This window comes from Thunnus maccoyii, chromosome 24 (assembly GCF_910596095.1).
Source record: "Thunnus maccoyii chromosome 24, fThuMac1.1, whole genome shotgun sequence".
In the NCBI taxonomy this organism is placed as follows: Eukaryota; Metazoa; Chordata; class Actinopteri; order Scombriformes; family Scombridae; genus Thunnus; species Thunnus maccoyii.
Window position 1 is genome coordinate 14,809,172 of NC_056556.1, and position 22,282 is coordinate 14,831,453.

Genomic DNA, 22,282 nt, shown 5'->3' on the forward strand with positions numbered 1-22,282 from the left:
AGTGAATGTGTTTTGTGGTGCTGCCACAAGCTAGATTATCCAAAATCTGAATCATAAATGTGGCCTAGATGCGTCACACAGGAGCTACAGAAGCTGAAAGGACGTGAAAAATGCCATTGAAGAGAAAAGAAAAGGCTGGTGATACTGGAAATGTCCAAATAAACCTTTTTAGAGACGTTTATCTTTGAGAATTATTGGGTTTTGTTTGTGTAAGGGTTTGTTCTCTTTCATTTTCTTTTTCTAAAATAACGTTTCCAGCCCTATCACCTTCATTTTAAGAGGATTAATTGTGCTGCAGCCTTAAAATATAAGGCACGAGCCAAATTATGAATTATATATCTACATTAGGCCTCTGCAGAGAGGCGCAGGAGACATCAGAAGACTGTAGGTAAATTAAAATGAAAATTACCACAGCCTAAAGTAATTTCAGTGATATATATTTTTTCTAAATTAATCTCCAATTAGTATTCTTACAATAAAACAATAGTCTACATAATCAGAAATGTGATTTAACTACATAAATTTAAATGAAAAAACACATTTTCCATAACTTACTGTGTTCCCGCATGGCATTTTCACTCACTGCTATCTCACTGTTGTTTTTGTTTTGCTGTGTACATGTGTATGCACGTGCGCCTCACCGAAATCGATCCAACTACGCGCGGGCTACGAGGGCGCGTGCTCGTGCGCGGCGCGTCCTAAACCCTAATTGGACGCCGTCAATTGTGACAGGGACGATCTCCGCAGCTGATTGGTCCGCTGCACGTGTGTACGCGCACACTGGGTGTAAGAGAAAGAAAAAAAAAACAGACGAGGGGAGATAACGCGGTTTAGGAGAGTTTAGGAATACACAGATATTATGCTGCACCGGGGAGAGGCACGGACACTGGTTATAACGGGGAGCTAGTCGCTATGCCAGGTCTCGGAAGACTATTAGGAGACGACATGTCGCCGCTGTAGGTGATATTATAAACTAACACAGGTATTTATTCGTTTTATTCCAGCGAGAAGGCTTGTTTTTTTACATGCTGTCCGTCTAAATTGGATACCGACGGGGGGCGGGAGAGCGAGCAACAAGTGGAGTTTGGTGTGGAGAGGTCGAAATTTCTCACCGTCACCAGCTATATGGAAGAGCAAAAGGAGCCCAACAGCGGCCGGGACTCGACCGAGGAGGAGAGCATGTCCCTGTCGCCGAACCTCCCATCCCCTCCCATGATTTTACCCCACCAGGCCGCCCAGCAGGCCCACAGAACCACCAACTTTTTTATCGACAACATCCTCCGGCCGGACTTCGGCTGCAAAAAGGAGGCGAGCTACCGCGACCGGAGCCAGACGCCGGGTAGAGAAAACGTCAACCCGCTGGTAGCGAGGCCACATACCGGCAGCCTCTGCCTGGACTCCAACTGCAGCAGCGACAGCACCTCCTCCTCCTCCTCGCCCTCTTCTTCCTCCTCCTCCTCGTCGTCGTCCTCGCCGTCTTCCAAGCAGAACTCGTCGAAACAAGGCGAACCGGCGAGCAACGGGACTATCAGATATGCAGACAGCCCCTCGTCAATTATGATTGTGAGTGGCAGCAATGGAGCTTCTCCGCCCACAACGAAAGAAAGCCAGCCGCTGTTGTGGCCCGCTTGGGTTTACTGTACACGGTACTCGGACCGGCCCTCATCTGGTAAGGCGCTAATAGTCCCACAAATATAGTCTATCGCCTGTTTGAGTGTTGGGGAAACTGTCTTTCTCACAGTGGCCATTTAAATAAAAACCCTTCCTGACACACTTCCTCTAAACACCTTTGTCAAAGTTATGAGAGGGACTTTAAGGTTGGCAATATTTAGGGTTTAATTTCTCCTTGTAACGCAGTCACAGTGTGGCTTTGATTCATCCAATCAGAACAGAGCATTTCTTTTATACAAGCCATTTTGGAGATTTTTTAAAAAACAACAGAGTTTAAAAATATGAAAATAAGGTTTAGAAAGACAGCAAAAGATCACTAAATTAAAGAAAACAGTTCCCATAAATCATCTCTCTCTCTCTGTGTGTCTCTCACACACACATGCACACAGACATTTACGCACAATGAAGCGCATTATGAGTGATTGTATGTCGCTAAGCTATTTCTTACAAGCTATTTGCTCCTGGCCTGTAGCTATAATAAGTCTGCTCAAAAATCAGTGCTGTTATTTTTAGTGCAATTTCATAACATGACGCTAAAAAAAAAAGTTCTCTCCAATAAATGTAATTGTGGGCCTTCATGTCTTGTGTAAATGTAGTCTGTTGTTGGTGAAAACTCTTCTGTCTTCTTTGTGTTGCTGTTGGGCGAGAAGAATATTATACACTGTTCACTAAATATGGTGCAATAAGCTGTTGGAAGTTGAGAGTTGTGTTAAATATAATAGCTAAAATATTGCTGCTGCTGCTGTGTTTGGTTTGTCAGAAAAGCACAACATAGCTCAAATATCTCAGTTCTGTTAGACAAATATAAATACATTTAGAGTGCTGTAACAAAAATATCAGTCATCAACGAAATATTAAATTAAATTATATTAAGAAGGAATCAGTTACATAAATATAAAACATTATGTTGATGTATTATTATAAGGGCTAGTATAACAACATCACACTGAGCAGCTCATACCAGTTATTTCAAGTTCCAATAAAAAAATTGAGTATCATCAGAGAGATTTCTTTTAAGGCCTCATTTGAATGTTTTTCTTTTTTCGTATTTGACCAAATAAAATATAGAAAAAATATGCAAAGATTCTCAAATTCAGTGTTTATGTTATCTTGAGGAATTTGAAGGTGGTTTTAAAACTATTTCCAGAAAAAACACAGAGAATAGAAAGTCAGAAAAAGTCATGTAGTCGACAGAGGTGATGCTCTCACGGATCATTGTTGTGCTTTATTTAAAAAATCACGAGTGTAGAGAAGTGTGAACCCACAGTGTTGTTGTGTTGGTTTTCTTCGTTATTTATTCCTCCTAATATTACAGTCTAACTGGTTTTGTAGCTATCAGCTGTTATTAGTCCACATTCAGTGTTTGGAGACTAAAGTTGGTTAAAAGGATGCAGAAGCTTCTATACTTTAAAGGACATAAAGTGTTCTTATTTAATAATTGTAAAAATGGCCGCAGGACACAGAATTAAGTCCTGATTTCCTGACGTCATTGTTTAAAGTCAGTTATGAAGAATAACACGGATTTTTCCTGTTTGGAAAGGTGTGTTGTGTTCGGCTGTAGTCTTCATATTACACATCCATTAACGTGATGATGTCACGTTGTTTTTAACGGGTTTGTCATTTTCATGATCATAATAGTGAGTTAAAGGTAATGAAGGATGACGGTCAAACCCCCTTTTTTACTTTTTATAAGGATCTATTTTCTGTGTAGTTTGTTATATTGGGTTTGTTGTGTTTTTATGCTTTATGAAGCTTTCTTTCAGTCTTGTGTGTTGTGAGCAGCCTATTGGATAAAATGTGTGTCATCCGGGTCTGACTTCACAACGCATGTCCTGCCTTCACTCATAAATACACACACTTACTACAGTGACCTATGACGCGTTGTGCTCTAATGCAAATTAGTTGAAATCACCAAACTTTCCTTCTTGAGCTTTATTTAATGATACATTTCGGTCAGATTTGTCCTTACAACGCGCTGAATATACATGTTTAGCCTATATGATGAAGAAATCACACACCTGGATGCTTTCCATTCATTGTATTTTGTTTTCTCTGCAGAGAACATTGAGATATGTTAACCTGTGTTTTCTGCAGAGACTCACTTTATTTGATTGTCAGCGAGGCGGCGGGTCGCTGCTTGTTTTGGCCAAATCACAAGTCAGATATGAGTGTCTGCATAGACTTCACACAAAGGCCTGAGTGTCTCTAATGAACCAGCATCACATGTTTATATCTATATATACACACATGTAGATTTTACACTTTAAAAAAAATGATTCGTGTCCGATTTTTGCAGCAACATTTTCTCGCTTATTTCCCTCCAAAAAAACAAACAAACTAATTTTAAAAAGCTGTGAAGGGTGAAACAAATTGTTGGATACTTCCTGCATGAAATGCTGAGACCTAATTTCTCTTCTAATTGGCTAATTGGCATTTACACACCTGTGACCTCAGCAGGTTCGTTTTAATTGAATATTAGTTAATATTAGTTGAACAGTAATTAATAGTCACGCGTGATTGTGGCTTTATAACCTCAGTGGCAGCTCAGTAACTGTTAAACGCCGGTGAGAAAATCCACGTAGCTTTAATAATAAAGGCCGATTACAAATCAGTGTAATTCTCCGGTTTGTGTTGTTATGAAAGCATCACTTCTATTTACACCACTAAGCCTCTGCTGTCAGCTAGCAGCCAGAGAGTAGCGTGTTATTACGCTGTAGTATTTATTTGTCTTGTAAAAGTTCAAATGTTTCACGTTTTCATGATGAATGCTCATTAGAACTAAACCCTGGTTTGGGTTGAGGCCCAAAACAGCAAAGTGTGGCTTTCTTTCTGCATGATGTCACCTCAGCGAGTCCAGATGTAATGTACAGTAGTATATGAATAATGAGGAGCCAATCAGATAACGGTAAAAATGATTAAAATGATAAGTCATCTTTAAAAATCTAATAAAGAGAGCATCCAGGACGCTCTATGTGCGCCTGCGTGACTTACGCACTGACCAAATCATTCATATCAAACACTCTGGTGACGCATTTGATCACATTGACCAGATAATAAGACGCTTTCATCTGTCATCAGAGAGAAAGAAGCTCAGTCGATATAAGCAGCAGCTTTGATGGTAAATATTAGCGCCTCATATGTAACATGTGCTCCAGCCTTGGAAGAAATATTTCATATGTGAGGGTTCAACTCTGACATTTACGTGTTCGTGCCATTGTTGTTTCCACACCAGGCCCGAGGACACGGAAACTGAAAAAGAAGAAGAGCACCAAGGAGGACAAGCGGCCCAGGACAGCGTTCACGGCCGAACAGCTGCAGAGACTGAAAACCGAGTTCCAGGCCAACCGGTACATAACGGAGCAGCGGAGACAGTCTCTGGCCCAGGAACTCAACCTGAACGAGTCCCAAATTAAAATCTGGTTCCAGAATAAGAGGGCCAAGATTAAAAAGGCCACCGGCTACAAGAACGGCCTGGCCCTGCAGCTCATGGCTCAAGGACTTTACAACCATTCAACGACCACCGTGCAGGAGGAAAAGGAGGACAGTGAATAGAGACCCGGACATTCCTGCTGAGGGCCTCACTCTTTTGGAGATAATGAAAAATTTTAAAAAATGGACTTGAGGTGGGGTAAACGCTATTTAAAAACACAGATTTCTGTTTATGGTAACAGTATATGGACATAATTATATAAATGAACGATCGTTATTAAAGTTTATATAGCCACTGCAGTTATCATGTTGTATACAGTATATTTAATTTCAGGTATGAGCTCATCTCTCATCCGGTCACTACCTGCTGGACATTTCCATCCTTTCCGTCTGTCGCTCATTGTTTTGTTTTTTTTGTTTTTTTTTTAGGATGTCTGATTGGCTCTCTAGGTTTTGTGGTGTCCTGTCCCGCATTATTTCCTTCAACACATCAGTTCGCAGACAAGCCAAAGATTTTAATATGTTCACATGTAGTCTGAAATAAAAAAAAAGAGAGAAAGTTAGATGGATGGAGTTCATTTTTCTTTCTTTCATTCGTGTTTACAGCGTGAAGCATTGAAGAGTGGTCGGTTATAATGTTTTGGGATTTTAAAAAAAACAACCCATAATTAAAAAATAGGCCTATCATTATTTCACTTTAAAAAAAACGAGCGTGACTTTAACCCCAAACATCCTTATAAAATGCCGATATGAACATTTAAAATACATTTGACTCAGATATCACGCAGCGAATTTAAAGGCGCAAACTGTCATTAACAGCTTCGGTTATGAGGAGTATTTCACATCCAGCATTTGTAGTATTTTGATATTTGAGAAAGGTGGTTGTGGCAGAAACACCCTCACACACACACACACACACACACACTCACACACTAGAAGCAGCTCCTGTTTCACCACAGTTCATCTTTCAGTCAGACCCTGCTAGTTTCTCCGTGATGGATAACTATTAATGAATCTATTTCGAGCGTTTTACAACATTTCAACTTCTCTGCTAAACTCAGCTGAGCTTTTGATGGAGTGAATATTATCGCAGGAACGTGTCAGAGTGGTTGTAGACGCAGAAGCACCTGGTTTCTACGCGGGATTCATTGTGACCTCATGTGACCTCAGGTTCAGGTTTGATAGAGCCTGGCTGTGAACTCTGACATGGCGTGTGTTTCTCTCTCTCTCTCTCTCTCTCTCTGTGTGTGTGTGTGTCTAACACTACAAGGTCAGCCAGAGCAGTCAGACTGAGTAATAGTAGTTTTGTCTGAGTGGAAGCTGTTTGCATTATAACTACAGCGGCTATTGAGTAATTCAAGTGATTGTTTGCAAATTTTGCTCAATTGTTGGAGATGTAAATAGAGCTCTAAACATATAAACTTCACTTTTTCTTCTGTCAGTTAAAATAAGAAAAACTTTTTTTTCTTTTATTCTTCAATCCACAGTTGAACATTACGTATAAAATCATAATATATTATTAAAAAGTTATATGAGGGTCTTTACGAGGGAGAAACTGAAGACTAATTTTATGGGGGTTTTTTTGAGTTTATGATACTTATGTTGCATTATAGTGACGAGTCAACCTGTTTCTTTCTTTATTTGACAGCTTGTTGTATCAGTTATTAGGATGCACTTATAATTTGCATTTGCCGTCACTGTTAATAGTGTAGATTCAGCTGATCCGAGATAATATTCAGTCACTCAAAACGGCCCGTGAGAAACTTTATTATTGCTGTGGACATACAGCTTTGTTTAGAGAAGATATAATACACAAACATTTCTTTACAAATAAAATGTTAATGAGGAGGAATGTTTCTCATCCTGACAGCTGAATTTCTTTTGTATTTAATTCTGAAGAAATCTGACTGATTAGTTTGAAGTGTCAGCATGTAACACGCGCGACTGTGCGCGCTCTAAACAACCAACACTGATTTATATGATTTGTGTTTGGTAGCGTCGCTTATATACAGCCGGTAGCGGATCGGATTATTTAATTAAGAGCTAAGAAGCCTGCAGAGGTCTGAGGCGGCAGCAGCAGCAGCAGCAGCAGCAGCGGAGGAGCAGCAGCAGCATTCACGGCCTCCGACTTTCAGCCTTTTTAATTATTTCAAACGCTGCTGCTGCGTTTGCGTTGAGCAGCTCTGCCTATAGAGCAGGGATTTAATAAGCGCACAGCATAGCCTGTTAATAATTGATTTCAATAATAACGACGAGGGGCTTGCTGTTAGTTTATAGGCAGGTTTTAAATTTTAATTACCATTTTAAAACAATGACCTTTTTATTTGTAGTTATTTATGAAGACTACTTGTACCTCAAGGGTGACGTGCAGACAATATTGCGCATGTTAATCAGCGAAAATTGAATTGTTTTGAATTGTTTTCCCCATTGCACAGCTATATTATTATTATTATTTTTAAAAAAAGCAAAAATTAGCTTCTTCCAGGAGAGCAGGAGAGTCAGCTGCAGGTAAAAATGTTTTATAAGTGTCAGCTTCCCTGCAGCATCTTTCCAGCACTTGAAACCTCCAGGGGTCATTGGAAGGGGTTTCCTGAGGGGTCCACAGCAATATTAGGAATAATTTAACGTCACTATTCACTAAAATGTATGAATGAATATTCATAGGATTTGGTTTCAGTTAGTTTGAGACTAAATCTAATTTAATCTGAACATTATTAAACAGATTTGAATGAAAGTAATGTAGGTTTGTTTGTTATTCTATAGAAAACAATAGTTCTAATAATCTGCACTAAAAAAGCGTTTTGCATTAGTTGAAGAGATTTTATTTTATTCAAGAGGTTATCAGGCTGTTTAGAAACACACACACAGGCCTAAATGTGTTTGTGAATTCAGGCTTTTTTTTGGCCATCTGGCCTGCATGTGTGAGCAGAGGTGAAGAGGCTGCTTGGCTCTTCACGGTCAGCTAACCCTGCAGCTCCAATATTATGATGATAGTTTCATTCCCCGCTGTGAATGCGGAAGAGGATCTTATGACAGTGTATTTAAAATTCATACAATTATGAAACAGCGAGAGGATTTCTCTCTCTCTCTCTCCCCTCCCTCCCACCTTGTCATTGAGGGAAGCCGAGGGTTTATCTGTAAAACAAAGAAAAGCCAGGGATCGTTTGCATAGTTAGCATAGTCTGCCTCGCAGGCACAATATGGATTTAATTTATATGCAAATGAAAGCAATAAAAGGAGAATACACACTGGAAATCTCTCCCGTTTAAAGGAGGAGGGGGGGGGGGGAGTTGGATTCAGAGCAGGTAGCAGCACACATGCACGGAACAAATCAGCCTCGACCAATAAGGAGAACAACGATGTTATATAATATGCAGGAAAGATTGCAATAGTGTGTAAACTGTGCAACACAAACATCATGCAGTAGACTCCCTGCTAGGAAAGTTTGGAGGAAGATTTTTTTTTTAGCATTAGGGGGAAGTTACATTCATGAGGTTCCAGGAAACAAGATCAAACACACACACACACACACACACACACACACACATCATGCTTTCTGACAAACATGCAGCCTATTTGCATTGGCTCAGAAAGTTGCCAGTGCATGGCGACCTTTCAGGCTTCATGCATTGCACTGATGTTGTGTTGAAATTGTCATTAGGTAGCTTTGATAGCTAAATACATCTCACATTTGTTCTGCACTCGAGTACAATTTTGAGATACTTGTACTTTACTTGAGTATTTCCATTATATACTACTTCATTTCAATGACAGATATTGTACTTTTTACATACAAAATATATGACTGCCTTATAAAATACGTGGAATTTTTAGAGCTTAAACTACCCAACAGTAACATTATCTTACAACATCAAAATGCTGTTTATATGTGAAAGCATCAGTGACAATAAAACAATAATATGAAATATATAATAATTTAACATTTTTAAAGGGTAATTCTGCATAATTAAATACTTACTGGTTGCAATTCTGTACTTTCTAATGCAGGAATTTTACTTGTAATAGAAGATCATTTATACTGTATTTTTACTTAAGTAAAGTTATATCTACAATTAATGAAAATACCACCCTAAATTATATTCACACTTATTAGTTTTCAAGCATATATCTTTCCTACAGTGTACATTAACATTAAAGGCATACATTTACATGAATATTTACCAAAAAAGAAGATAGGAAAATCTAGATTATGGATCGTTTGTACTTTAATCTGTATTATTTGCAGCTAAACATGTTTCCTGACCTTTTGATTCATTGATTCACCTCCACAGAAGTTGTTTTTTTTTCCTCAGCTGTAACATAATAAGATATTTACTTTGAGTGCTGGACAGTGATGCACACAAACTTGGGTCACCGTCAAGAAACATGCAGGCTAACCACCTGTCACTCAAACAAAGAGGAGAGGGCTACGAGCTGTTCACTGGGTCGTTTATTGTGTGTGATACACGCTTCTGGAAAATACATACTTATTTCTTGAAAGCTTTAAAGGGATAAATGACAAAGATGAGGATACACACAGTGAAATGCATCCATGCAGACACATACAAGCATGTGCAAAACAGCAGGAGAAGATAGAGACTCTGCACTTACACACACACATACACACACACGCCTATTTAAAAGAGCTTCTTAGATCACTGCCCTGTGACGGTGGGGGTGCTCAGTGCAGAAGTTTAGTGTAATTCCCTCTCAGCTGCTGCCTCCATAATATGTACTGTAAACACACTGCAAGAAAAAGAGCTTTTCTTATCCATTTTCTTCCTGGACTAACATTTAGAAAATGAGGTAAGTGACATCATGCAGCTCCTCCAGCTGTATGATGTGACACAGCACTAGTTTGTTTCATTAAACAGCTGTTTTAATCGAGTGTCAGCGCACAAACTGTTCAGACAGGACGAGACGTCGTTGTTATTCAGCTAAAAAAAAAGCAACTTCAGCATATCAGCTATTTTGATTGTTTCTATACATTCTCTGACTGTACACCGCAATGACAAGTGGAAACACAGGGTGCACAGAGGACACGGAGAGTATGCACAAAGCCACAGTATTACAGATTACATGGTATAAGTCTGCCGGGCCACCAACAGTTAGAGGATCTCAGTTTTAAGACACACAGAAAAAAAAGCTAAAAGAACGTAGCTACTGAAAATGACAGTGAAGCAAATAAACAGGGTACAGTAAAGAATACTGCTATACAAAGATAAACTGATTCAATTAATGCCTGTTTAGGATGATTATTTTACCCAAAAATCAATGTAAAAGAACTGATAATACTGCAGATAATGGACTCTGTCTTTGGATAATATGAGACAAAAATGCAGTATTAACATACAAACTGAACACTTTTAGTCCATTTGAAATAGTTAGTTTCAGAAAACAAACTTTATTTGGATAATTTTAAGTCCATAGTTCATAGGAAATATTATCACTGTCATTGTGTTTATTTTTAATATTTATATTGACATCAATAGAATGAGTTCATTTATAATTTGATATATTTAAAGATATTATTCAATTTAAATCACATGAATTCCACTAGCTAGAGGCAAAAGTTGAGATGGCACTTACTGCTATCTAAGGGTTTTAATTCACCATAATGACTGGATTTAGATATTATCTCATGTAGTTATGTGCAATAACAAAGTGTATCAACAGCGTGTCACATTTTTAAATTACAGATAGCAGCTAGGCAGGAATTTATGAGGACATTTAGCTTTAGCTGTCTCATCAGCTAGCTTTCACTTGATACAGTGCTCTTGCTACAGTTGTCTGAGTGTGATGGTGTAGCCGGGTTGTTATTTCTGTTTTTCGAGTTTTACATGCTTTTTTCATGGAAATTAACCATTTCTAGAGTATTGTTTTTTAATGGTAAAACAGACACCAAAAGTCAGATTCCAGTCTGAGCTCATATTGGTTTTTTACAGTAGAAAAGAATTTAAAAAAAAATAGCAAATGTGGATTGTATAATGCAGCTGATTTTTTTTATATACATAGGTAAATTAACGAAAGTCGAGTAAAAAAGAATATTGTACAATTATAAAATATTGTACAATTGTAAAATTGTAGGATGAACGGGAGGTGTTGCTCATCACTTGCTTCAAATATTATTGGCTTGTCTGTGAACCATTGAGGGGTCAAGTTGTCTTTGCACTTGACTCACTTCTATTGGAATAACATTTGCAGTGTGTGGTGTGTATGTGTGTGTGTGTGTGTGTGCGCGCATGTCAGACCAATCAGCGTTCAAAGAAACTCAGAATGATTTTGACCCTGATCTTTTGTGAGTGTTTTTGTTTCAGGGGTGCACATAGATTACTTCTCACCATGGCGAAATTTACTCATGACTTATTATGGGCTGTCAACTGGACTATCTGAGACTCACACACACACACACACATACACACAACACAAACATAAACACAAACACATACAAACAGACAAAGGTGGCATTGAAAGGGAACCTCCCACAGTGCAGCTGAGTGTCCAGGGGGCTCTCTGCTCCAACAGCCGTGATCACACCGAGCTAAATCCAGATTACATGGAGGATATACACAGCGCCACTTGTTTACTCTGCCCATCAGGGGGTGATTTGAACGGGGTGGGGTTGGGATGGGGTGTGGGGGCATCAATAACACACTGTACGTGATGCAAACTGCTTTGTTCAGGCCAAAAGTGAGGGGGGACTTTAACTTTTATTTTTTTTTGTGAAGAAATGGATGTGTAAATAATGTTCACACGTATTTTACCTTCAATGCAAAGCTTATGAATATGAAGATAATTATTTGTGTCATCAAGTTTTATCCAGAGATTCCAACGTCCATTCAAAGGCTGGTTTTCTACTTTGTAAACACCGCAGTTTTTCTACAGGAGTCCTGTATGAAGTCATGTTTTTAGTCTACGTTTTGGCGATAAAATAGTGCTGAAGTTATATAAATCAAATGACTGTTTTATAGGGATGTAAATGAGATTTCATTTTGGTTCCTGTGAACAGACTCTGTATTTTTTTAAGATGTAAGGATGTAATTTTCCAGTGTATAGCGTGCTACCGAGAAGGCGGCGCACTTTAAGGCCGGTTATTCTGCTCTAATTAAAAAGGAAGCGTCAGGAAATGACAGTGCATCTCCAGCCACAGCTATGCGGCAGACAACACATCAATTCAGGCTGCTGGAGAGTGTTTTTTAATCTGCTTCGTCTGTGTCAAAAGAAGTCATCACATGCAGCACATTAATCGGCGTGAGAGGAGTGATTGCACATAACTTAAAGATACAGGAAGACAAAGGGAAAAGTCTGAATTTCAATGGTACGTGTGTGGATTTTTGTTTTTATCGTGAACAATTTCTGTGGATTGTAAATATGATTTGGTTTAAAAACGATGTGTGTGGTGCACATTTTTAAACTCTTCTCATGGCGAGTGTCTGATAAAGGCATGAACACACACTTTTACACGCACGCTCACACTCACGAACACAGTAAGAACAAAGGCAGGGACACCTGGGATTCCCCCTGTTGTATGGGTGGTCACATGCACCTCTGCCTCTTCTTCATGCCTTCCACATGTGGAAGCACTTTATCTTCCCACTGCCTCTCTTGCTCTGTGTGTGTGTGTGTGTGTGTGTGTGTGTGTCTGTGTGTGTGTGTGTGTGTGTGTGTGTACAAACCACTTCACTCCACTGAGGAAACCAAAGCTGTGAGAAGAAGATGGTCATCGATGAGAACAGCGATTAAACCCGCTTCTATCCGCTGCCCCCCTGAGAGGCTTTATACTTCAGACAAGGGCTTTGCTTTTAAAGCGATGCACCACATTTCTTGCAGGAGATTGTCATGTCGGTCAACTCAGCCGTTAAGTGATGAGAACATAGACACCGCAATCAACCAAACATCCAAAGTACATCACTGACTGCATGCTAACACTTTAGCATGTAGCACCCGGTTGACTGACAGCAGGCCTTTAGCATTGTTAAAACTCAGAAGACTGATCTTTTTAAAAGTTTTTAGTGTGTTTTTGAATTATTTCTGGATTCAGTTTAAAAATAAAACAATTTCAGGCTTACTCTGTCTGCCTGGCCACCCTCTCACCCTCTTCTCACACTTCAAAAGCGGACGCGCTTGTGGAGATCTCCCTTCTCCTCCTTCCCCGCTCCGTCTTTCATCGCAGTGTCCCGGAGGTGGCGAGAGGTGATGCGGGGAAGCGATTAGTCATATTCAATTTACATACGGCTGTCACGGGCTCCTCCAGGGCTGAGCGCTGATGTCATCCGTGCGTGGGGCCCTCTGCGGCCACCCGGCGTATGGGAAGACTTCTCGCTGTCAAGGGGAAAGTGCGGGGAGGGGTTGGGTGTGTGTGGGGGGGGGGCTTCCCCTGATGGGAGCAATATCACTGTTCAAATAGTATGATGAATGTAGGGCGGCACCTTTGTCTGCATGTGTGCATGTATGTGTTTGTATGAGCTGTGAAATTTGTTCATGTGTTTGCACCTGGAGCTATACTATGCTTACCATTATATAGCATGTAGACACTGTGTTGCATGACAGCAGATATGTAGTATTTTTAAAATGTGAACTGAAATTAAAATTCTTTTCAAATATTCAATTTACACAAGTGTGATGTGGAAACTTGAAGCCTCCAGTCCAGATATACTTAGAATGGACTTTATAGTTTAGTAGGAGACATCTTGTGTCCAGCATTTAAAGGTATATTACGCAAGATTTTCTTAAAAAACAATGTATAGATTCATAAAAAAGTAATCCCTCACAATCATCACTTATGACCCATTAGAAATGTGTGGCGGTGTATGTATCTACAGAGTCCTCTGCTTGTATTTTCTTATTATTTTGCTGTGTTCAGGACGTTAACCTTTGGGCAGTGGGTGTGTAGCCCCCAGCCAATAGCATCACGCAGGGTGTGAAGTCTCATAGCATAGCGACCAGGTTACATCGCCGTCTCTCTCCTCTGCTCCGCTCTGCTCTCTGTCTCTGTGTCATGGAGGTATAAAGAGCCGCTGGTCTGTGTGTCTGCTTGACCGAGGGCGGGGCTGAGCTACACACACGCAGAGCAGAGAGGCCACAGCGGACAGGATGAAGCTCTGCATTCACACCAAATCCAGCAATGGGGCATCTTCCTGAAGGGTTGTGCAGGGTGTGGGCGTGTTTATTTGTGCTTTAAAACGTAACTGCTGTGTATCATTCAGAAAATAACATTTTATTTATCTGATTCATGGCTTTGTTTTTGGCTGCGCCTCCTCCCCTCTTCATTCATTCTCTATCTTGCTCGACCACCACTGCTCCCTCTCTCTCACACAGCTCACTCTGGTGTTGTTGAGCCGGGGAGGAGGGGCCAACTTTGAATGATGTGTTAACAAATCCCACATAGTATACCTTTAAACTTTTAAAATTAAAAAGATTAACATATTCATTGATTCTCAAATTTTTAATGAGGGAGAAGGAATAGATGTAATTTAAAGATTTTAACAAGACAAACTTTTTTGTGGAAAATACATACAGGATACAAATTATTATCTTAAAACATGTCTGGAGAAGAAGTTTTATTATTTTTTCTGCTTTGATAGCCAACATTGTAAGCTGTTACTTCTATCAGCTGTGATTTGAGGACTACATTACTTTGTGACTTCTTTTCCATAACTTAGTCCATGTCCTGATTTGAATCACAGGAATGTTTTTTAACTGTCTGGTCATTTGCTATCACCACAACTGGACCCATAAAAGACAGCCTACGCTAGTTCCTTCCTTTGTATAATATGAGAGAAACACAACACTAAATGAGTGTGACAGCTGCCAGTGACTCAGCAGGTGTTGAAATAACTTGAACAAAAAGTATCGTTAGCAAGCTAGGCTAACTAGCTTCCACTTTACAGTAGCCTCCATTTTCCTAGTAGAAACTAGTTTTATATTATATCACATTCATTTGGCTTATAATACGTACATTCTAACGCAAAAGGAACAAGATTGCAATTCCAGGAAGGTGCTGAAGGTGTTCAAAAATGTCCAAAAATTGTTTTCTACTGTTTTGAAAAATTCATGTCAATACATGCAAAGACTCTAAATTTACACTTACACACAAATGCAGGATTATTCAATCAATACATTGCTATGTCAAAAATAAAGTGCTTTGGTTTAACAGGTTGTTTCTTGTACACACATGGCAGTGGGAAGGAGGGTGGTCGACCGCTTCAGCTCTTCCTTACAGAAATATTAACTCATATATGGCTCTGAACTCCTCAAGGGGTCAAGAGCCGGCAGTCCATTTTGCAGTCGGCTGCTCGTAGAAAGCCGTGGAGCTTGTGCAGTTTAGTGGAGAGCCACTGGCAGACTTCCAGAGGAGGAAGTCTAAGTTATTTATGAAGCCTCGCTAGACAAAAGACAGTAAAGCTTCCCATATTCAGAGAGTCTGGCTGCTCTACCAATGACAGTGAATCCAATTTGCTGCAGTCAAGAGCAATTAATTTTGCGGACAATTGGGTAGGTTCATGTACAGTAAGCACAATATGATTTTAGATGCGATGTCTGCATGCTGTGGTTGTTGTGTAAAGAGGGAAGAGTGGCTCAAATATTCTTTAGACCACCAACGTAAACTGTCAAAAGGAGAGAAAAAAACATATATAAACATATATATACGTATAATTTAACTTTATAATTATTCACTATGAGGTTTTCGGCCTTTTAACGCCTGAAAATCAGATTTAGAAATTTGGTTTGAGCATAATCTGATCAAACAACTTCTTAAAACATGAACTCTCCAAGACATATTTTAATGCACATATGTACACATCATCATATGCACACATGCACACATGAAGGCCAGAAGTTCAGGTTTCCAGGGCAACTCATCTCTGGATCTGGGCTGCAGAATGCGAGACCGTGAATAACTGTTTTAACACACAGCCGGCACAATGTGTGGTCTATGACATACCATCTAAAGTCTGTCTGTCTGGATGCGTGTGTGTGTGTGTGTGTGTGTGTGTGATATCAATCTCTCAGTGCTTTCTGTTTTGCTGTCATGTACTTGTGTGTTTATTATCTACGCAATGGGACTAGATGTGATGTTATATATACACCATCAGTGTTATGCATGTATACTTTTCAGTTTTTTACTCATCGAGTTATACTTATTTCTACTTTCATCTGAGTTAAACTTTTACTTGAGTTATTTCTATTTTTGTACATGAAAGTAGCAAATGCAGACAGGTACTGGTAATCTATTAAATTTGGGGATAAAACATGTTGAAATATGCATATAAGTATCAAAATTTGAGCTCAAATGTAACAAAATTCTTCATAAGTAATATATCATCATCATGGTAGCAAGTAACCTGATACTGTATATTTGAGGCGGTTTATAGTGTTTCCATCCCATATATCTTACCTGATCAAATTTGAGGGAATCTTGTCAAAAATGGGTTTTTTTTTAATGTTATATGTTTATGTTAAAAAATAATATTAGCTGATGCGATTTTTTTTTAACAATGAGGTTAATGAGATGACACAAAATATTTTCTATTCATTTCACTGAAAATTACAAGTTTGAAGTGAAGGAAAAACATTTTTCTGGAGTTGGGCAAACTATGTATCTAAACTGTGATAACTCAATTCTTTTATAAATGTGACCACATACTGTACAAGAGTGCAGTTTTGTATTTTCACATTACTAAGCCTTAAATCTACTACTAATCTACAACTAAGGACAACAGATTGTCAGTCAAGGTACTTCACAACATAAGTCACTTACGTTGAACAAAACCTCTCCAATCACAACAATCATTCCTGATCTAACTACATTCACTCTGAATATTATTGATAATATATATAATATATATTGATAATACTATATAACAATAATAGAACTGTGTAAAAATACATTATGTAAAACAGTGCAGGACCACACATAAAATGACACTGATATTCATGAATCTGTTGCCCCAGTGCATACTGGGAGGCTCCCCTACATGCTTAATTATGGATGCTACAATATAATCTCTACAAACTACTAATTTTAGGTTGACTCCATTAAGAATTTTTTATATTTTAGACAATGGGGATCAAACCAAGAGCTTGGTATCTGTATTGTATTCACTATTCTCTTTGTCCTCCTACAAGTCCCTGCAAGTACAACAAGTGTGGTCTAGGGATTTGGGTCCACCTGTTAATGATGAGTCTACACCATGGAACAAAGTGTGGGGTACAGTGGTAGAATCCTGATCATCAACAGATCTACTTGATCTTTATCCATAGGAATTACCTTACTCTGAAAAAGCGCCACATGATGAAGATTATTCCTCCCCACTGTGTGACCTTTGCCCTGATGGTCACATAGGTTCTTTTATGCATATGTTTTGGGAGTGTAGTGTTGTGGCGTTTTTTTGGAGCCAGGTGTTCTCCATGCTGTCGGATGTGTTGGGAACTATACTACCATGTTCACCTACAGCTATGCTCTTAAATGACTTCCAGCTATCATATCCTGGGAAACGTGTATTGTTAGCAGGCCTTACTGCAGCTAAGAAGATGCTCCACTGGCAACCTCCTCACATACTTACACGCACACAATGGCTAAACACCTTTCTTGATGTGATGGTTATAAAGCTCTTGGTGGCTAGAATGCACGGTGCAAGTGAGAGAACTGTTACACAGTGGAGTTATGATAACCGGGAGGGTTTGCAGGGAGAGAGGGGTAAAATAACAGCAGAGAGGCTGAACACCTGTGTGTTGGCTATGACGAATCAAAGGGGTGAAAGTTCAGACATGCAACGTGGAAGACATGTCCATGTGAAAGATGTCCCAGTAACATAATGTCCCTGAAGTTACACAACACAAAAAACACTCACACCTATTTAAACTGTGAGAATAAGAAGCTCTACTTAGAACATTGACTTAATTAGTTTTCTTTTCGCCTCTGTGCATTAAACCCTGTAAATCATCGAGAGCAGATGGTGGCGAGGCAGAAAACAAACATCAGAGGAGAACCAGGAATGAGAGAAAGGGAGAAAAAGAGAAGAGCATAAGGGAGCTGATGTCCTGTATTTCCCGTCAAAAAGCTGCGGAGATGAACCGCAGATGTTTGTAGACAGAAGATGAGCCGTCTCTAACAGCTGGTTGGGGATCAGATTTGTGTCAGTGCGCGGGCGACCTCCTGCAATGCTATAATGTGCTGGAAACCATACGCAATGAGCCAAAACTTACACTTCGATAGAGGGGGAAAAGTAGGATTTTTTTTTTAAAAAAAGAAAAGACTGAAAGGCTCTGCTTTCGGAACCCAAAACCATCGCTGAAGTGCCCTTGAGCAACACCCTAAATCCTAGGCGGGGGAAGAACAAACGGATCAATGAAGAATCTTCTTTTTTTCTTTTTGTGGTAAGTCATAAAAATGACATGACTTGTCACAAGAAAGAAAAGTTATTATTACAGTTGATGTTAGGAATTGATTGTTAAATGGCTCGTCGTCGCCACCCACTAAGTAAGAGGCGGGCTCGCTGCTAGCATTACCCAGTGGTCTCAGTCAGGAATGACAACAATACTCAGAGGCTTGTTAATAGCTAACTGCACTGCCAGCACAGAAACTTTACCCCAGCGTTATGACAAGTGCGCGGTCAAGAACCATCAAAGACCAGAATCTGAAAAGTCCAAAATGCCAGACATTTTTGGTTGCTGGATGGGAATTCAGAGGTTGTATACTGTACATGTCCATGTGTGTGTATATGAGTGTGTGCATTTTTCCCATGTTTCCACAGACTTCAGAGTAGTGTGACGCTGCTCCATCAGGCTGCATTTAAGAATAGCATGCTGGTTACGCTCTCTCTTTATGTCTCTAATTTAAAAAAAGGGGGGGAAAAAAATGAACAGTCTGCCAAAAAGGGATATATGATACCGGTAAGCATGTCTGTGTGGGTTTGTAGTTGTAAGAGCTGCTTGTATTTCCAATACAGCCAAGTCAAGTGCAGGCAAGTTTAGCTAAGTTGAATATAATAATGTTTTCATTTGAATTTGTCATATGTTAGAGACCAAGCAGGACACAATGAGAACCGAACCCTAACCCTAACCCTAACCCTAACCCCAACCCTAACCCTAAAGGGAGAAATGTGAATATTAACTAAATTGGGCCCTAGAAGAGGTCAATAAAACAGAACTTAATGCAAAATACTGCAAACTGAACTGCAACTAAATATATAGAATTACATATAATTTAACCATATTATTATTTTTATATATCTTAAAACATGTCTTGATGGGATGGTTCATTATGCAAAAACAAACAAAATATAATAAAATATGCAAAATGAATTAAAATCTCTCCCCAGATGTCCCCAAGACCAGTAGCATTGTACATTAAAAGGATGAACATTATATCGATGCAACTTAAAGATAAATTTACCAGAAATTATTGACGACATGCTAAATGTGTGCACTAAATGTAGAAGCAATGCTAAAAACTTAAATGCTAAATCAAACTGTATTGGCTGTTTATATGAAGTTTCCTGTTACTGTATGATAATTTTATTCAGACAGTGCTTTAACATAATAATAATAATAAGCCAAATATAATGTACAAGATGTTATCTCTGGGTGGATGAGTTGTAGTATCACTGACATGTGAGGAGCAGACTGGTCACATTCACAGTCAGTCGGCCAAATGTCTTAACAGAAGTCATGAAAACTGTTCTCATTTCACAAATGACCAAAGCAAATAGCATGTGAGGCTTTATTTGAAGCCATATTTTTCTTTTGCTTCTTCTGCAAAGACCCTTTTCTTGGTTCGAGCTGTATTTGAAGACAGATGTGAAAAGCCACAGTTTTTCAATTTAGTGTTAAGTCGGGCCACATTTTGTCTTCTTTGGAGTTTCACTGACTTCCGACTGAACGGAAGAACATCAATGGAAGAAGCCAAGTACGGCCGTGTTTTTATTTTAAAAACTGATTAAAAATATACTTTATTCATATAAACTTTCAGCAAGTAACCTAATAGACCATATCTCCTATCAGTAACATAAAAGCAGATGATTAAATGAGAACGTAACACTTGAGGGTTTATTTTTGATCATATCTTCATCTTCTATTATTATTTTAGCAATACAATACTGTACAATATATAATATTACTGGATGTGAGTTTAAAAAGTATTCTGAAGTTGCAGGAGCATTGTACAGTATGACATGAGGTGTTAAGGACATTTTCCTGTTAATTAATAACATTAGATATTGATTAAAGGGCTATATCAACAAACCTTTTCACCTCTTAACTTATGCTGATTTCATTCACCTGTTTTGAGATTTTTCATTTTGTTTCTTTTTCCCATCATATTTAATCACCTCTTCTTATTCTAACAATAATTCTGCTCCCAGTGAAGGATAAAGATAAAGAATGTCAGCAGGTGAGAAATTATTTTTCTCTAAATGTAAAGTAATTACAACTCATCGGGTGGCCAGAATATTCAGACATACAGTACTAGCACATAGTGCATAGTACATTTATGTTTGTCAGGAAGGAAATGTAGAATATAAAAAATATTCTTGATTATTGTCACTTTATTTTAACTTAGCAATTATCCAAAACACATTTCCTAAAATGGTTAAAATAGGGTTTTTTTTTGTTTTTTAAAAATACAGAGAACAAATGCTCACTAGAGCCCACACATGCACACACAAATTCTCCTATTTTCCCTCTGAACAATCGACTATATTATCCATGCAAACTCCTTAAACTGTTCAATGGGAAAAGCTGACTGATTGTTTTTCCATTAAGTAATATTACTGCAACACATATAGCCACAGGTCGATGCAGCGCTCATTATGGCTGCGGGCGGATAATAATTAACCACTAATGTGTGTAGAAACAGGCCCCTGATGGGCTGATGGTAAAGCAAGGCGCTCCCCAAGGAAACTAATACACAGGAGCTCGCCTCAACTGTTTATTTGCTCTACTCGCTTCACAAAGAAACCAAAGGAGACCCCACAGACTTGAAATGGGATTAAGCAGATGAATTAAGCAGGGGAGTAATTGGAGGTGGATACTCCCAGAATGATGTGAGCTTTGCCGTGCATACACTAAAATGATAACAACAACTGGTTGATTAGTTCTGAAAAATTGTGAATCATAATTGAGATTTTTTTTGAGTGTTGTGAGTCAGAATTATCTGAAAATGAAAATTACATTTAGTGCACAGGCCTCATTTTCACTCACTACTGCAAATTTGAAAACCTTTGATGCGACAGGCAAAATCTTACAGTGTAAGAGCAGGAAGGTAAATAAGACAATGCTAAGTTTATCTGTAATTTATATGGACTGTATGTAGAGAAGAGCCAGAAAGAAAATGAGAGGCAGTTGGTTAAAAACAACAAAAAGTTGATTCCCTGTGGAGGAAGTCTGGGAAGCCAGATGTTCATAAGCCTCACTGGAGTGCACGTCTGAGTACCAGTGTGCCGTTTTTGTATGTGTGTGTATGTGTTAGAGAGAGAAAGAGAGGCGTTTCCTGATCTCCTGGCCAGATGTTGCTGATCCCTGCCACTCCACAGAGGGAAGTTTATACCCAGCTTTACAGAATTAGGAAAGATCACGAAGACGAGCAACTCAGACCCACTTTTTTCTTTTTTTCAAAGTTGGTGGTATTTGATTTGACCAGACATAAATATCTCAGAGAAATTTTAAGTTCAATGGCAGCAGTGTCTAATGAAAAACATTTACAAGTTGCATTATGGTGAAGGTAGGATTCAGTTTTTTTGGAACTTGATCTATACCAAGCGGGTAGTCCTGGGTCTGAAAAGTGAAGCCAATGCGGAAGTGACTTAAACCTGCATTATCTCTAATGGCCAGCAGGGGGCGACTCCACTGGTTCCAAAAAGAAGTCTGATTGTATGGAAGTCTATGAGAAAATGATCCTATTTCTCACTTGATTTATTACCTCAGTAAACCCTTTCCTGATGAATCATAGTTTCGAGTCATCTTCAGTACATAGTGATGTTGATTTTGTAAATCATGGTCCCATTTATAGTAAAATAGACGATAAAGCAGGGTATGCTTTAGGGTGTGGTTGCCTTGTGATTGACAAGTGACTACCACGGCAACAACATTGGTTGGGTAACATAGCCAGGGATGTAACCCAAGATTCAGAGTATAGCCGTAGTTATCACTATTTCACTGTGTTTTTTAATTTCATGAAAGT

General features: G+C 38.9%; 2 protein-coding genes across 5 annotated transcripts in view; one reads left to right on the forward strand and one right to left on the reverse strand.

Moving 5' to 3' along the window:
- The window catches only part of LOC121892176 (metalloreductase STEAP3-like), a 166,818-nt gene that overhangs the window by 30,368 nt on the left and 114,168 nt on the right, over positions 1-22,282 (reverse strand). The window lies entirely within an intron of this gene.
- en1b (engrailed homeobox 1b) lies at positions 817-5,663 on the forward strand. Of its 2 annotated transcripts, XR_006094314.1 has the most exons (3): positions 817-1,669; positions 4,892-5,294; positions 5,530-5,663. XR_006094314.1 is itself a non-coding variant. In XM_042405068.1 (2 exons), exons 1-2 carry the CDS (start codon positions 1,126-1,128, stop codon positions 5,221-5,223), a joined length of 864 nt encoding a protein of 287 aa, XP_042261002.1. In that variant the 5' UTR covers positions 817-1,125; the 3' UTR covers positions 5,224-5,663. The 2 variants fall into 2 exon arrangements, 1 of the variants encoding a protein (XP_042261002.1); XM_042405068.1 differs by having other exon boundaries at positions 4,904-5,663.

Excerpts from the sequence above, each read along its gene's own strand:
- en1b (XM_042405068.1), top strand. The coding sequence starts at position 1,126 with ATGGAAGAGCAAAAGGAGCCCAACAGCGGCCGGGACTCGACCGAGGAG. Across the intron at positions 1,670-4,903 it reads CTCGGACCGGCCCTCATCTG|GCCCGAGGACACGGAAACTG; the intron begins GTAAGGCGCTAA and ends TTTCCACACCAG.